The following is a 15717-nucleotide window of genomic DNA, read 5'->3' on the forward strand; positions in this document are numbered from 1 at the left end:
TATTGTTATTAATTGTTTCATTGTTATAAAAACAACAAACCCATCTCTAATCAGAGAGCACTAAAAAAGAAAGGATTACCTAATAGGAATTTTAGATTTCCGGTTAAAAAAAAGTTGTATTAGATACATGTACACGAATAACTAATTAACTTTGTCTGTGTTAAAATGGAATTGCATTTCGTCTTCCTACTGGAAAATATTGTCATTAGATTTAAAAGGACGTTTTGTGTTATTGCAAGTCTTCGGTTTTTAGGCATGATCATGTTGGCGCGTTTTCTTATTGTTCGCTAGCTTGAGTCTTGTTACTGATTGTTAATAATAAAATATGATGTAGAACAAATATGGAAACATGATAATAAAAAAAAATATGTACATGAAATGTATATGTAAACTGAATTTTTACTGTGCGTATTGCTATGTGTTTCTTTATTCTACATTGGCTAGCGGTATAGGGGGAGGGTTGAGATCTCACAAAACATGTTTAACCCCGCCGCATTTTTGCGCCTGTCCCAAGTCAGGAGCCTCTGGCCTTTGTTAATTTTGTATGTTTTTTAATTTTAGTTCATTTGTATGTTTTGGAGTTTAGTGTGACGTCCATTTTCACTGAACTAGTACACAATTGTATTTAGGGGCCAGCTGAGGACCACCTCCGGGTGCGGGATTTTCTAGCTGCGTTGAAGACCCATTGGTGGCCTTCGGCTATTGTCTGCTCTTTGGTCGGGTTGTTGTCTCTTTGACATATTCCCCATTTCCATTCTCAATTTTATGATAGGAGAGAGCCAGTACAAAGAGGAATAACTCTATTTATTTGTCTTAGCTTTTGTCTCTTTTCTTGTCTGATCTGGAAATTTTTATTTAGGTATAGATAAAAATCCGTATTAAAAACTAAATCTTCATTTGTCATTATCCAGATAAAGAGATTTTCTAAATTTATGTTTTTCAGATTTGGAAACTTTTGAAATAAATTTTGTGAGAATTCTAATCGTGGTTAGCTATATAGAGGGCACTCTAAAACAAAATGAAGCTCATTTTCTATAAAATTAAGTGAACAGTGTTGAAATAGCCTTTCACATCTGGACAAAATTTCATGTTTTCCTGAAATAATATTTTTTTTTCGTTCATGTCTCCCAGTTTCTATTCTCAAACTGTGGTTACTCAGTCTAAATTTTGTTAAGGTTCTTCTGCTGTTAATTTTTTTTATATTTAAGTAACTTATGTAATTGAAAGCAAATTTGAATTTTAAATATGTGCTTAGTTTTCCAGTATTTTTTGAATAGCTGTTTTTATGTCTAGCCATGTCTTAAGAAAGTTCTTCTGGAGACATATTTTCAAATACAATTTAAATTTATTTTTACAAAGTTTTTTGCAGATAGATAGGTTAATATCCAGTTTTTTACTGTAAAACAGTATATTAGAAAACCATGAGTTATTTGACGGTTTTTTGCTAGATTTATATTCATTATAGGCTCTGCTCAACAGATCAGATTGGGAGTACTCAAGTCTATACCAGTACAAAAATACAGAGTTTAGTAACACCCAGAATGTGTTTACAGAGTGTTAAGTTAAGGGAGCTACCATCCTAGCCCCCATCCCCCCCCCCCCCCCCCCCCCACTAAAAATCAAACGGTAGCTCCCTGAGTTTTCCATTTCCCAATCTTTGAAAATATTATTCCCTTTTGAAACAGTTGTTTTTTGGCTTCATTAAACTTTCCAGTGTTTTCAATTATAAGCCCTAAATCTTATATATTGTTTGACACAATCTAGAGTATCAGTTCCAATATGAAACATGTCAGTCATTAGCCTTCCAGTTTTGTTAAAAATGATTACCTTTGTCTTATTTACATTAAATTCTATACACCATTCAGTACAATAGTTATTTAAAATATCTAGCTTTTGTTGAAGACCTATTTTGGTGTCTGAAAATAATAATAGAGCATCTGCATATAAAAGGAAAGGAATCTTCCCGCCATCCAAAGTGACTGAATCTGTTTTATGATAAATAATGGTGGGGAGATCATTTAGAAATATCTTTAAAAGGCTAGGGCTTAGAACATCACCCTGTCTTACTCCGACCTCAGATGTGAAAACTCTGTCATTTTATCATCAGCCCTTACACACAGTCTGTCATTTGCATGCATTGATTTCAAAATTTTATAAATATAACCATTAACATCATACATTTGTAATTTATACATTACACCAACATGAATAACTTTGTCAAATGCTTTGCAAAAGTCTACAAAGCATGCATACAACCCTTTCTCTAATTCTTCGTCAATTTATCCCTTCCTGCACCCATTGTATAAACAAAATTTAATCAACGTGTGGTTCGTTCGATCTCAGTTCTCCATTGGTTAAAATCCGATTATGACGTCGAATTTACTTGCTTTCCTCTGAATTTCCTATTGTGACGGCATGAAAAAAGGCGACCATGCCTGATGACGTCACATAGAAAGATTACATCTTTTTACAGATCATTCGAAAAGACGGAATATGTTTGCCTGCATATTGTTTATTTAGAGAAAAAGATTCCACCACCAAATCTCGTGTAATACGATATGTATCCACTCTCGACAGTTAAATTTTAAATATTTAAAAGGCTCGGCGAGCCTCGCGTTTTAAATTTGAAAATTTAACTGTCTCGAGTGGATAAATATCGTATCACACTCGATGCAGTGGTAGAATCTATATTTATCACCAGATTTTAGATATTTATCTATTATACATTTGAGAACAAAAATTTGATCAGAGGTGCGTTATCCCTTTGAGAAACCAATTTTGGTTTTATGTATAACCACTGTTACTGTTGTTGTAAGATTGGGTTAATAAGAGTAAGTGCAAATTAAATAATTTAAACTATCTAAGATAATTAAGTAAATTTTTCACCACAAGAAAAGAACAGAAAAAGAAACTAGAGGCTCTACATAGCCTGTGCTGCTCACCTACGTCTATGTGCATCTTTCACAGTGTGGACTACTGTTTACAGTTTCTCTCCATCTCATTTGGTTTTTGTTCAAGACACAGAGGAGGGTAAAACAAATTGTCATTTAAGGGCAATTATCTTATATTTTTTTACAACAGACTATGCCCTGATTGTAGATCTTGTCTTACTGATCATGATTGTTGTTCAAAGTTTTTATCTGTCTTTTATAGTTTTCAAGATAATAGGCGAGGAACCCAAAAATAGGAAAAACATCGTCATTAAAGAGCAATAACTACAATAAGCAGTCGACTGAAATGCAATACCTTTAATATGGAGTTGTTTGAAGATTTCCGCTATAACTGACTTATTTGGAGATCTTGTCTTGCTGATCATATTTCTCTCTATCTATTATAGTTTTCAAGATAATGGGTAATATGATTTTTTTTTAGAATGAATCGTAATTTGAAGGAAATAACTTCAATAAAAAATTATCTAACAGTCAATAGATAATAGGTAAAGCTCAACATTTTCAACATTCCGGTCCCTGTCAGATTTTCTCTATTAAGCTTTCGAAATAACAAAACTTTTACTTTACCTCAAATGTTTTATTTTTAGCCATGTCGGCCATGTTGGTTGGCAAGCGGTGTCATCGAACAGATTTTTTTTTTTATATATCAAATAACAAAATGATGATTGTTGCCATTTTATGGAAAATTTGGCTCCGTAGTTTCAGAGGAGACGATCACTGTAAAAGTTAGCGGACAACGATGATGACAACGACAGACGACGGACGCCAAGTGATGGGAAAAGCTCACATGGTCCTTCGGGTAAGGTAAACTAAAAAAGGGGGTCCATGTCCCAAGTGCCTTTGACCACGATCCTACTTGACCACTTAGTGTATTGTGTGAGTTAATATGAGAACATTGGTGAAACTTTTCTTTATATTAGATTGTTTCAATACGGCATAGGTAGAAATGATAACTTTTATATTGTGTATGACACAAAATGTCTATGTACAGTTGTGCATGTAACGGTTTGGTTTATATTGTTAAAAGAAGATTTTAGGTATAAGTTTAAAATAGAGCAACCTAACGAAACAAGAAGGTAATATATCAGTAATTGCAAATGCATGTGAACATTTCTTAATGTAGATCATAGATATTTCTTTACTGATTTTTTTTTTCAATTATCAGTACTTAAAAGTGTACCTAAGATGAGCGGGATTATGCATGGCCAGAGAAACATCTGTCAATTTTTAAAAGAAGACACGAAAATTTGTGTACCTCTTTTTTTGGTTTACATATTTCGTTTGATTTTTCTTTCAAGCATGACTTTTAGAGAACATGTTGCTAAAATACAAAAACATTATTAGTGTTTAGTTATTCTGGTTTTGTTAACTCCCCTTTCGACAAATGGAGACGGTAAAACAATAAATATACTTGCTTATTATGTCGAGAACTAGGCATTGCGCCTTCGGGTATGGACTTGGGTATAAAGCCCATTCCACCTTATGTTATCAGTTGTTGAATATCACAAAACGGATTCAGATATCCCACCCTATACCAAGGGTATGTTCTTAATTACTATGGTTAAACCCCAATTGAATTATATAGATCTCTGATTTTGTTATCCTCTTATAGGAGGATAACTAAATATTAGGATAACAAAATAAGAGGTCTATATTTTAATTTGATTGGTTAAACTCTTCCAATTTGGAAGCCAATTTTTCAAAAAATATAATTTGGTTACGAGATTACAAATTGAAAATCGTCATTACTAATTTTGTAATTCGTTATCACAGATTTGATAACAAATCTGAGGAATAAGTTACTCGTGATCACGGAGTTATTTCAGTTATCACATGTTGTACTTTTCGTTCTCACGAATTAAATTGATGATAACGAATCTGTGAAATTAGTAATCACATTTATGTATTTCTTCATCAAGAATAAATTTCGTTATAATATATTTTCAAACCCGTGGTAACGAATTTTTTTTAAATGCAAAAACGAATTCAATTCGTTATCACGAATGAAATCTGTGACAAATCATGAATTACAAAAATATTTGAACACTAACTTCACAGATTTGGTAACACGAAATTTAATCTGTCATAGCGAATTATATATTTCTTCATAACGAATTATATAATTAATGATAATGATTTTATCCGTAATCTCGATTTCTTTAAGTTTATTAACTCGAATTCGTAATAGGTTGTTGGTATATCCTAAATGGACCTCTGTATTCTAGTGTACCGCTCGCTTTGTCCCTTGGGGACATGTACCGTCGCTTATTGGAAATTGTTAAATTTAATATATGTGCCTGTTTCAAAGTCAGGAGCCTGTAATTCAGTGGTTGTTGTTTGTTGCTATATATCATATTTGTTTTTCTTTTGTTATTATGTGCATAAATATGATAAATCAGGCCGTCAGCTTCTTATAACTGACTATGTGGTAAGGGTATTGCTCATTGTTAAAGGCCGTACGGTGACCTATGTCATTTTGTCTCTTGTGGAGAGTAGTCTCATTGACAATCATACCACAGCTTCTTATTTTTATAGTCCACTAAACTGTTCATCGGCACATAATTCATAAGGGCTCCGAAGACAAATACATAGTACCCTATAGTATCAACTCTGACTGTTTGTCCGTCCGTCAGCATTTTTTATGTCGTTACGTAAGTCACGAATGTCTCGACCGATTAACTTTAGTGTTGAAACCTATCAAAGAAAGGCCATTTCGATTTATTTAATAAATTTGAACAACCTCTGAATGATTACAGGCTCCTGTAATGCTGTATATGTATATACGTATTGCCAATTTTCCGTTTGGAAAAAATGGCAATAGTCAAATATTCCCCCGGTTGAAAATGAGATTATGCCAGTTTTTTTCGCCGAACGTGGAGGGGTAGGGGTGACTGGCATGGACAATGGATATAAAACACCGGGCTAGTTTTCCTGTCAGTTAAGTAGTTACCTCCCTTGTTAATGTGATATAGTAATAAAATATATATATTTTTACCATCTGTAAAGTATTTTTCACTGTATAATTTTAATTTGTAATCAATTTAATATTTCAATATTACAATTTAGTTCTTATTATAGATTAAAACAAGAAAATTTGAAAGTGTTTGTTTCATTAATCACCTTATTTCAATTCATAAGTCAGGCGGTGTATTTTTTCTACGTTACATTGAGGTCTTCTAGTTAACATTGCGTACATTAAAATGAACTTCGTTGACATAATTACTTTACGATGTCTTAGAAACGAAATATGAAAGCATAGTACTGTGATGATAAATACTCGATTTAGTTTTTGTTTAGTGATAGCAAAAACGAAAAACGAAAACACTTCTGTTTTTCTATTTTTGTTTTAAGATCTCAAAAACGAGAAACGAAAACACTTTCGTTTTTCTATTTGGATTTTGAGAAATGAAAAACGAAAAACAAAAATACTTTTGTTTTTCGTTTGGTTTTGTGAGAAACCAAAAATGAAAAACTAATTATCAAAACGAAAAACGAATGCACGCAAATGTACACGGACCTGCCTCGGCTTGATATGGAAGTTATAAACGTGATACTAAAAAAACCGCATGATATTATCAGATAATTGCATCGCATTTTTCATATCAGATGTATTATCAGCCCAATGTTAAATATCAGCCCAAAAGCTGAAGGCTCAATGGCTGTTCTTGACTGCGGGCTGATAATACTTCCGATATGAGAAAATGACATCTTATGATCTTTTTACGTAAATTTAATGCTATTATCATACTGTAAAAATTATAAGTTAACTGGTCTAAACTCTAAATTTATAATAATTTCTATCTATCAAACTATTAGAAAAGTAAAATAACAAAATTACCGACCTCATAGGATAATTCAAAACGGAAACAACTGTCATATTTCTGACCTGGTACAGGCATTATTTTCCTTAGGTAAAAGTGGTGGGTAATTCCTGGTTTTATAGCTAGCTAAGCCTCTCACGTCTACCACAGTCGCATGGAATTCCATTATATTGACATAATATGTAAAGATGTCAAATACTGGGGTACAGCATCTTAATTGTGTTATTATCGTAATCACAATAGAAAAAATGATTATTTCAACAAAGGGAAACAATAATGGCATATAGAAACTCTATGGACAAAAACATGAGCATATAAACGACTAACGCATTGAAGTTAATTGCATAAATTGATTTCAATCGTTGAAACCTTTAAGATTAAACACCACTACTAACCGTGTATTGAAATAAGCCCCGCCTAGTAACCTAATATAGAATATACACGTTCTCCACGCGGTTGCTTTTAACCAATCATATTCATACAAATGTATCGGAGATAAGATTAAAAAAAAATATTGAGACATCGTATTCTTTATTTGAAAGTGTATTTGTTAAATGTTGAAAGCCTTGAACTTCTGAAATGTACGTTTGTTCTGATTATAACATCAACTAAAGCGTAATTTATTTGAATTCGCATATTATGTTAAACGTTATATCTTCAGGAGCTGTTATACCAATAAATTTGAAAATTTCATTCAAAGAAAATTACACAGTAGATCTAGAAGATTCGCAATCGGACACATACAAGAAAAAAGAGAAAACAGTGAGAAATTCCGTAAGTGCAGAATTGATATTGACGAAATGAAATATTGAAAAATGACATATTTAAAATTGACGACTTGACATTTACAACGAAAGTAGGATCGAGTCACAGTTGTTCCGAAAATGTACAATTGTAAAGCTGTAAGCATCTCATTTGTCGTAAAGTTTTGTTCTCAAACGAACTTTTTGTCTAAATCTCTGGTTAAAAGACAAGAAATGATTCATAAATAAACTTAATCTTTCGTAACCTTTAACAAATTCAACAATCTTTGAAATATTGAGTGAGTGAACACCATCTGTATGCTGAAATGTGAAATCAAAGAAGATACAAGGTTCTTTTTATTATTACTGTGAAGCTCGTGTATGACGTCTACCTCATAAGAATAAAGTCACTAGTCGAAAAGAAGAGTGTTCTCGTAGAAATTATTGTCATACTTTTGGGAGAAAATAAGATATGACTGTCCCTACTGACCTTTTAGTTTATTATTCGTTTATGCAGTAGTTCACTCATCAGAAATATGTTGTGTATCACTAAAAATATGTTAGACAATACAATAGTTTAAAAAGGAAAAAAGAACTGTACGACGAACTTGGACAACACAAACAACCTGACAGAAAGCATTTATGTTCTATAAGTTAAAACTAACAATCAAACAACATGTTTTTAAAAACCTCATGGTACTTTTGTCTGTGAATATTAAACGAATTGTTAAATTTCAGTCACTAGACAGGTGTCAGCAAACACCTCGTCCTTAAATGGCTTGTATCAATTCTAAAAATAGATAAAATTCTTTACCTCACACACACTTATATCTTTTTTTTTTAACCGGACGAAAAACAGATGTCACTACAGTATGAAAATTGATGTTAAGTAGATATTTGAAAAGATATGTGACTGACATCTTTATTGTGTTCTTATATAGCTCACTAAAGTGTATGAAAAAGTTACTGGGTTCCAAAGTATAACCATCAAAAGATTCATGTAAGTATTTTGTTCCCCTTTGTATATTACTCAAATATATCTTACATGTTACACATGCAAATAACACTTAATAAATTGTTATGCGTTCGAAGCGTTTTTCTGGACTAACCTTCAAAAGGAACGCTATGAGTTAATGAAGCATAAGTAACACGTTAAGACAGAAATTACCCAAGAATTTTAATTTTAAAAGACAATAAATACTTCTTTAGAGCTTCATTGTATAAATGTTTGTAAACAATTGTTAGTTTGATTGTTTGCTAGGTGATTCGTATAGTCTTTATCTATCACACCATAGATATAAGAAGATAAGTCACTTAGTCATATACTGTCAAAATGCACTTGCTGAACGAAAGTTCAACATATTGTAGCCAATTACGAAATATGGTCATATTGACTGCACGATTATGTACACTTCTTTTGAAATTTTAAGTAAGCAAACTACATAATTATGTTCAACGAAAAAGACATAAAAAAAGTTGAATTCGAAAGAGCTTATTACAGACCTTCTAAAATTCAAACTGACCATTATTCCGTGCGTTCATCGTGTATCGTGCGTGTTGCGTGCGTGTATCGTGCGTGTATCGTACGTGTACCAATCGTGCGCTCATCATTCATCGTCCCGTGTATTTTCCGTGTAACGTGCGTGCATCGTGTATTCTTAATCGTGTATGGTGCGTGTATCGTGCGTGTATCGTGCGTTCATCAATCATTCATTCTTAACCGTGTATCGTGCGTTCGTCAATCGTGTATAACTGTGTACATCAGATAACGTGCATTTGTCAAACGTTCATCTCTAATCGGGTAACGTTCATTCATTGCGGTTTTTATATGATGGTCGGTTATAGAGCTCATCAAAGCTTATATTTTATTTCACGGTTAAAGTGTATATATATGTTCCGACTTTAAATAAAATTTACATTCATACTTACTTTCTTGTGAACACTTAATTAACTTCATCGTACATAACGTTCATACAGATTCATGAATTTTTGTGTAAAATTTATTTATCATCTGTAAACATTTCGTGGTTATTCAGTGAATCTTGGCTGGGACTGACACATTTTAATATAATGATACATGTTCTACGTACAAACAATAACATGATGACATTTCTACGACAGAACAGTTAAAATTGGAATTTCTATTCAACTGAGCGAAATGGGCTTAAAAATATACTGTTGGCCAACTGTAATTTGTTAAAAAATATTCCGCCAATTAAAAACAACAGTGCTTTTGGCAAATTTAGATGTGGGGTAGCTCCACTAAAAATAGAAACTGGAAAGTATGAAAGAAAAGAAGTCCACGAGATGAAATGTGTTGTAGCTCTACTATTGAAGATGAACTTCATGTCATTTTAAAATGCCCATTATATGTTGATTTAAGACAAATTATGATACATTAAGCTAAACATTTTAATGAACATTTTAACCTCTAATTATCAGATAGCGAAAAATTTATATTTTTATTTAATAACGGCAATGTTGCTGCTATAGTTGCCAAAAACATCAACAATATTTCATTGAAAAGAAACGGCATTTTATTTCCTAGTTCTCAAAGAAAAAAAGTTTTATTTTCATATAGTACAGGTGGACACTGTAAATTTTAAATGTAAATGAGTAAATATATTGTGTCTTAAAAGTCTCTCATTAATCTTTTTAAGATTGGTACATACAATGCAAATGTTTTAATGTTTTATGTTTATTTCTGTGATTCTCATTTTATGTTTGTATGTGGTGAGACTATAATAAAATATTGAATCAGTATTAACATGATTAATGTTCAACTTGAGTCATTTCTCCAATGTTGAACAATGCAAGATTATAATTCTTCGCTTATTTGGCAAATTCATAATCTACTAAATATTCAAACATTTAAGTTTTGATAAATACCATTACAAATATAATTTTTGTCTTCGTTTCTGATGGTCACGTGCAGGTAAGGTTATTCCATTGAGAAAATACAATATACAAGATTGTCGGGTAAATTTGGATTGCGGATTAAGATTTTAGGTGTCAAACTTGAATTAACAAATTAAACTGAGGCGAATTTAACACGAATATGTATTTTCTCTTCAACAGTGTTTTTATTCTCTGTTCTTTATTTTCATTTAAAATAAGCTAAATATGTTTTGTGGAAAATTGAATACAAATAAACATATGTATTTGAAGGCATTTTTTTAATTAAACAAGTATAAGATCACGCAAATATATCCCGTATTCCTTAAGAAGGATTTTAAATTGAGGAACTTTTTAAACTTGAAATTGTGTTTACGAGTTTAAGATATTCTCTTTTATTTAAATTTTTTGATAAAATAGTTAAATCTGGGAACAGTATATCTATATATGTTCCTGGTTAAATATATTGTATTATCATAACAAGTCTTTATTTAAATGGAATAAACATGGAACACTTTCACAGATTCACTTTTCATTGTGTTCATGGTTGCATATCAAGGACACCGTTTTTAATGTATGTCTAAAAGATTAATATCCGAAAAAATAATTCACAATAGTACTTTGTATTAAAGAATGACGGATTATTTTACCATGGGGGTATTTTTTGTTCCGTTACTGAGGACATTTTTTTGTCCTTTATGAATCCATATGACAAATTTGACTCCAATAAGGATAAATTTTATCTTATAGAAAAATCGGTAGTTTTTATCCGATAGATTTTGTGTTCATCTTTATCGGATATAAAAGATTGAAAAATACAAACAATTAATTGAAGTTTCGTATGCATCAATCACGATCCAGCAACTTTTGACTAGTATAAAGGGTTGCCTTGGTTTTATAGCTCAAAACGGTATCATTTGTTTTGCTTTACATTGGGTTAAATAATGAAATGTATGTTTCAGAAATTTACACAAGTTTGATTTCGGCTTTGACTCCCGGGGACACTGTCGTTTACAGTAAAAGACGAAAATCTACACATGTACGTTCTTATAAAAAAGAAGTTGTGGTATGATTGCCAATGTTCATCATTATATCATAATTATTGTACTCCCCCTAATAATGAATCTATAATATATGCCACTGAACGTTAAACGATCAACTATTATTTCATCCATCTTATCCTTTTAGTTTTGTGATAATTTGCATATCAAATACATGAAACAACAGGGGCGGATCCAGTCATTTTAAAAAAGGGGGTTCCCAACCCAGGGCAAAAAAAAAGGGGGGGGGGTTCCAACTATATGTCCCCATTCAAATGCATTGATCGTCCAAAAAAAGGGGGGTTCCAACCCCCTGAACCCTCCCCCTGGATCCGTCACTGAACAACTGCAGAGTTTCACTAAAGTTAGAAGGCCGATATTATTGCACATATAAAACAGACATTAACATCGATCCCTACGTTTTGATCCCCTCACAAAACAACACTTTATAAATTTCATGCATCTATAACGCTTTTCTGGATTTACTTTCACTAGGAACGCTCAATGCTAAATATTTGAAAGCCAAAGAATGTATAAAATAGATAGGAGTGTAGAGCTATATGACCAATAAAGGGCCTATACACATTCATAACATTCTGTGTATTTATGTGTCTGTCAAAAGCACGTAGTTCAGTGGTTTTCGTAACATCAATTCTGTTATATACATGTATTTGGGCTTTTTTTGTGGCAAGATACATGTAGCTTTGAAATAAAGAAGGCCGTAAGTTTGCTCAATTGAATTGTTTCATATTTTTTTCATGTCGGGGCGGGGCCTTTAATAACCGACTTTACAGTTCCCGTATTTTTTTCATTATTGAAGGTCGTATAGATATAACTGCTAGCATTCCTCTTGATTTGAACTTTCTTGAATAGTTGACTCACTAGCAATTATACCACATTTTCTTATTTTTACATAAGCCTTCAATCCATCAAAAGCCAATTTAGTCTGCTGTAGCTGAAACCTACGTTTCTTAAAAAAAAATCTAAATTTATATATTGACAATTTAAGAAATGTTTGTCATAGATATCTGTTCGTGATATAAGTATCAAAATATTTTAGCTATGAAGATGTGTAAACCCTTAAATAAACTCTATTTCTTTGGGCAATTCCTACGGGAATTAAAATAATAAAAACCATTATTAAAAAATCGGAATATATATGTGTGTATGACTCGGAGGTGCAATGGAGATCATAAAGTTTCAAGGCCACGCGTGAAGTGCACTGGTCTGCGCCGAAGTGCGATGAGCTGTTCGATGGTTTGCAATGGTTTATATAACGCGGGATCATGACCTAGATTAAAGTCTACAGATGTGAAATTATTATGAGCAGTATATTTGTTTCAATGTCAGTATATAAAATCATTTACTAGTGTTATTGTCTATGAATGTAATAGTTAAAGTTGCCACGTACTAATTTAGAGATCGTCCTATTTGATGTTTTGCATGTGGAAATTATTCTTGCTTCAACATGTATCTTTACTTAATTTGTTCCTCTAATGAGATCATCATTTACCGTTATATAATCATAAGAATAGTTTCACGGTGGACCCGTATGTATTGAGGGAATGACACTTCATCGTACGTAAAAACAAATCTTTCGTATATTTCCCGTTTCACAGTCCTACATGTATATTGAATTTTACCCACAACTCAGAAAGTTGACCAGCGCGGGGTATGCTTAAACCTCTTATTCTAGATGCCAGGTAACTTACTCGTGTTTATGTTGGATTGCTGTCTGATTGACGAATATCCGTCATTTTATATATATATATATATATATATAACAAACAAATTTAAATTATATATATAAATATATATAAAGAAAAGTTAAGTAGAATCCGTATGCTGGTAACATATAAGAAAATTAATAAAAGATAACAACGGTTTCCATTCATCACTTTTACTAGCGCTTTCACTGCTTTTACAGATCTTCAGGTAATATATATAATATATTTAAATTTGTTTTTAGGGATGCATCCAGTTGCTCCTTTTCATGTAAAATATATTTCCGTGAAGTAATCTCAAAAGATTACTCACTTCAATAAAAAATAAATAAGGGAAATGAAACCTCTTCTCGCATGTTGCACTTTGTGTAATTGTTCTCTTCGACAAAATACTGCCTTGAACTCAATTTTGGTATAAATATAGAGAAGCCACATTTGGTTCTTAAATGGATATTTTTTAAACACCTAAAGCTAGGTAAAGCCTATCTCTTGATATAGGCTCTTAAATTCGGCAACTTTTAGAGACCGACCGTGCTTGGGCTGTATAGCCAGTCAAGGTAGCTAAACTCTCATTATCCTTTTAGAGATTTTCTGAAAATACGATGGTTACTGTCTCATTAGAAACTAAAACCTTATCAAATATGGTGGCCTTCGGCTGCCATCTGCTCTTTTCGGGTTGTTGTCTCTTTGACATATTCATCATTTCCATTCTCAATTTTAAAATAACTAAAAATATGATAAACAGTTGTCAGATCAATATTCATTTAACAAGCCAGTGCGTTGATACAGGTTATATTCTACTGAATTTACTATATCCGTTATTATTACGTAATTATATAAGTCCCGTGTCCAGGTAAAAATAACAATTTGTGGTTTGTATGTCAGGTGAAAGTGACAACGGGTGGTATGTATACTAAAATGTTTATCGTCTTCCATTATACATGAGGGTGTGGATGGGGGTTTATAGAATAGAAAATTATTGACCAAAAATTAAAGAATACAAAAAATAACCAGACAAATATATAGAAAAGAAAATGATGAGGTACTAGAAAATATGGAATAAAGAATGATCGACAAAAGGTATAACGATTAGAAAAAAATGCCTAAAATGATAGAATACAGAAATAATGAATCCTTCAGACCCTCATAATCTGACGATGACATTTAGCTTTAGGACAATTATGGGCATGTGATACAGTTTTAGAACCACAGTGATTTTTTTTTTATACAAAAGTTCACATATATACAAGCTAATTTTTACAAAATCAATTTGTATATGTAATAAAAATTATATATCCATGTGCTAAATTTAAAAGACAAATGGGTTTGAATTATTCGACATTAAAAAATTTTACTTATAACATTTCGATTTCTTGGACATTTTTGTCCTTTGAACAGACATCCTTAACTTTTTTGTTTCAAAAGATAAAGATTTGCGGATTTCGGTAAAGAGATTAGGAATATCTTCGTTATAAAATTGGGTCTACATTTGTGTAACAATTCTTTATTAATATTTAATTTTTGTGAAAAGAAATTGATACAAGAAGAAAAAACGGTATTTTTGTTGTATATTTATCTAGTTAAAAAAAAGTCGGTAATTTCTTCATAAAAGTTGCAACGAATAATGTTCATACAGTATCAAGCAAAATGTCATGTCTAAAATGAGGGGGCCATAACTGATAACACTTTTTCCTTAAAAAAATGAAAAAAATAATTATTTGGATAAGAAAATAACCCAGATATTTAGATATATTAGAATAAAAATATTTTTTTAATTTTTTAAAAATCATTTAATATTCATCGGTTTATGATTAAATGAAAAATATAGAAAATTGTTAAGTTGTTTTTAAGGAAGGAAAATAATGTTTGTCCCGAGAAAAATCCCCCCCCCCCCCTTATAAATGATCATTAATTTACCTAAGTGGGGGCTTAAATTTGGAGACCGATCGCGAGGCCTGACTGCCATAAACAACAGATAACGAACAGCAAACAGTGGATACACCAATTGATATGTATGAAAGACAACGGCGGACACAAAATGATTGCACTGAATAATTTCAACTACCATTGAGATCGTTTTTTTCAAATCTCCTTATCAAATTAGAAATGCATTTTAAAACACCTTGGGATATCTTTTACAGTTTGGAATTGGAATTGGAATTAAAAATTGCATTTCCCAAAGAGTTTCAGGTAAAACCCCGAGAATCTCACCTCCTAGAAATTTGAAGTGCCAGGATGTTTGAAAATATGTATGAATTTTATTACATACTTGAAATTGTATAAGGAATATAAAAAGATTCAGTATGTTTACTGTACAAACAAACAACAGACACCAAGTGATGGATACAATTGTGGCTTATATTGTTTAATTCATTTTTACTGAGAGCAAAATTTGATTGATTTATAATTCAGTGGTTGTTTAAACGTCCAGTGGCAAAAATTTCATGCATATTGAGGACGAAAAGTCGTTTCAGAAGTACATTATGAAGTATTTGGTATTACAAATGTTTAAATTTTCTCATTATTTGGTAAATTTCATTTTC

General features: G+C 31.7%; 1 protein-coding gene across 1 annotated transcript in view; it reads left to right on the top strand.

Annotated features, from left to right (window-relative positions):
• The window catches only part of LOC127718764 (mucin-17-like), a 49493-nt gene that overhangs the window by 15208 nt on the left and 18568 nt on the right, over nt 1–15717 (top strand). The window contains exons 3-4 of the mRNA XM_052224816.1: nt 7434–7546; nt 8457–8515. Of these exons, the coding sequence (XP_052080776.1) occupies nt 7434–7546; nt 8457–8515 (172 nt within the window). The remainder of the gene's footprint in view (nt 1–7433; nt 7547–8456; nt 8516–15717) is intronic.

Source organism: Mytilus californianus, unplaced genomic scaffold (assembly GCF_021869535.1).
Source record: "Mytilus californianus isolate M0D057914Y unplaced genomic scaffold, xbMytCali1.0.p SCAF_10, whole genome shotgun sequence".
In the NCBI taxonomy this organism is placed as follows: domain Eukaryota; kingdom Metazoa; phylum Mollusca; class Bivalvia; order Mytilida; family Mytilidae; genus Mytilus; species Mytilus californianus.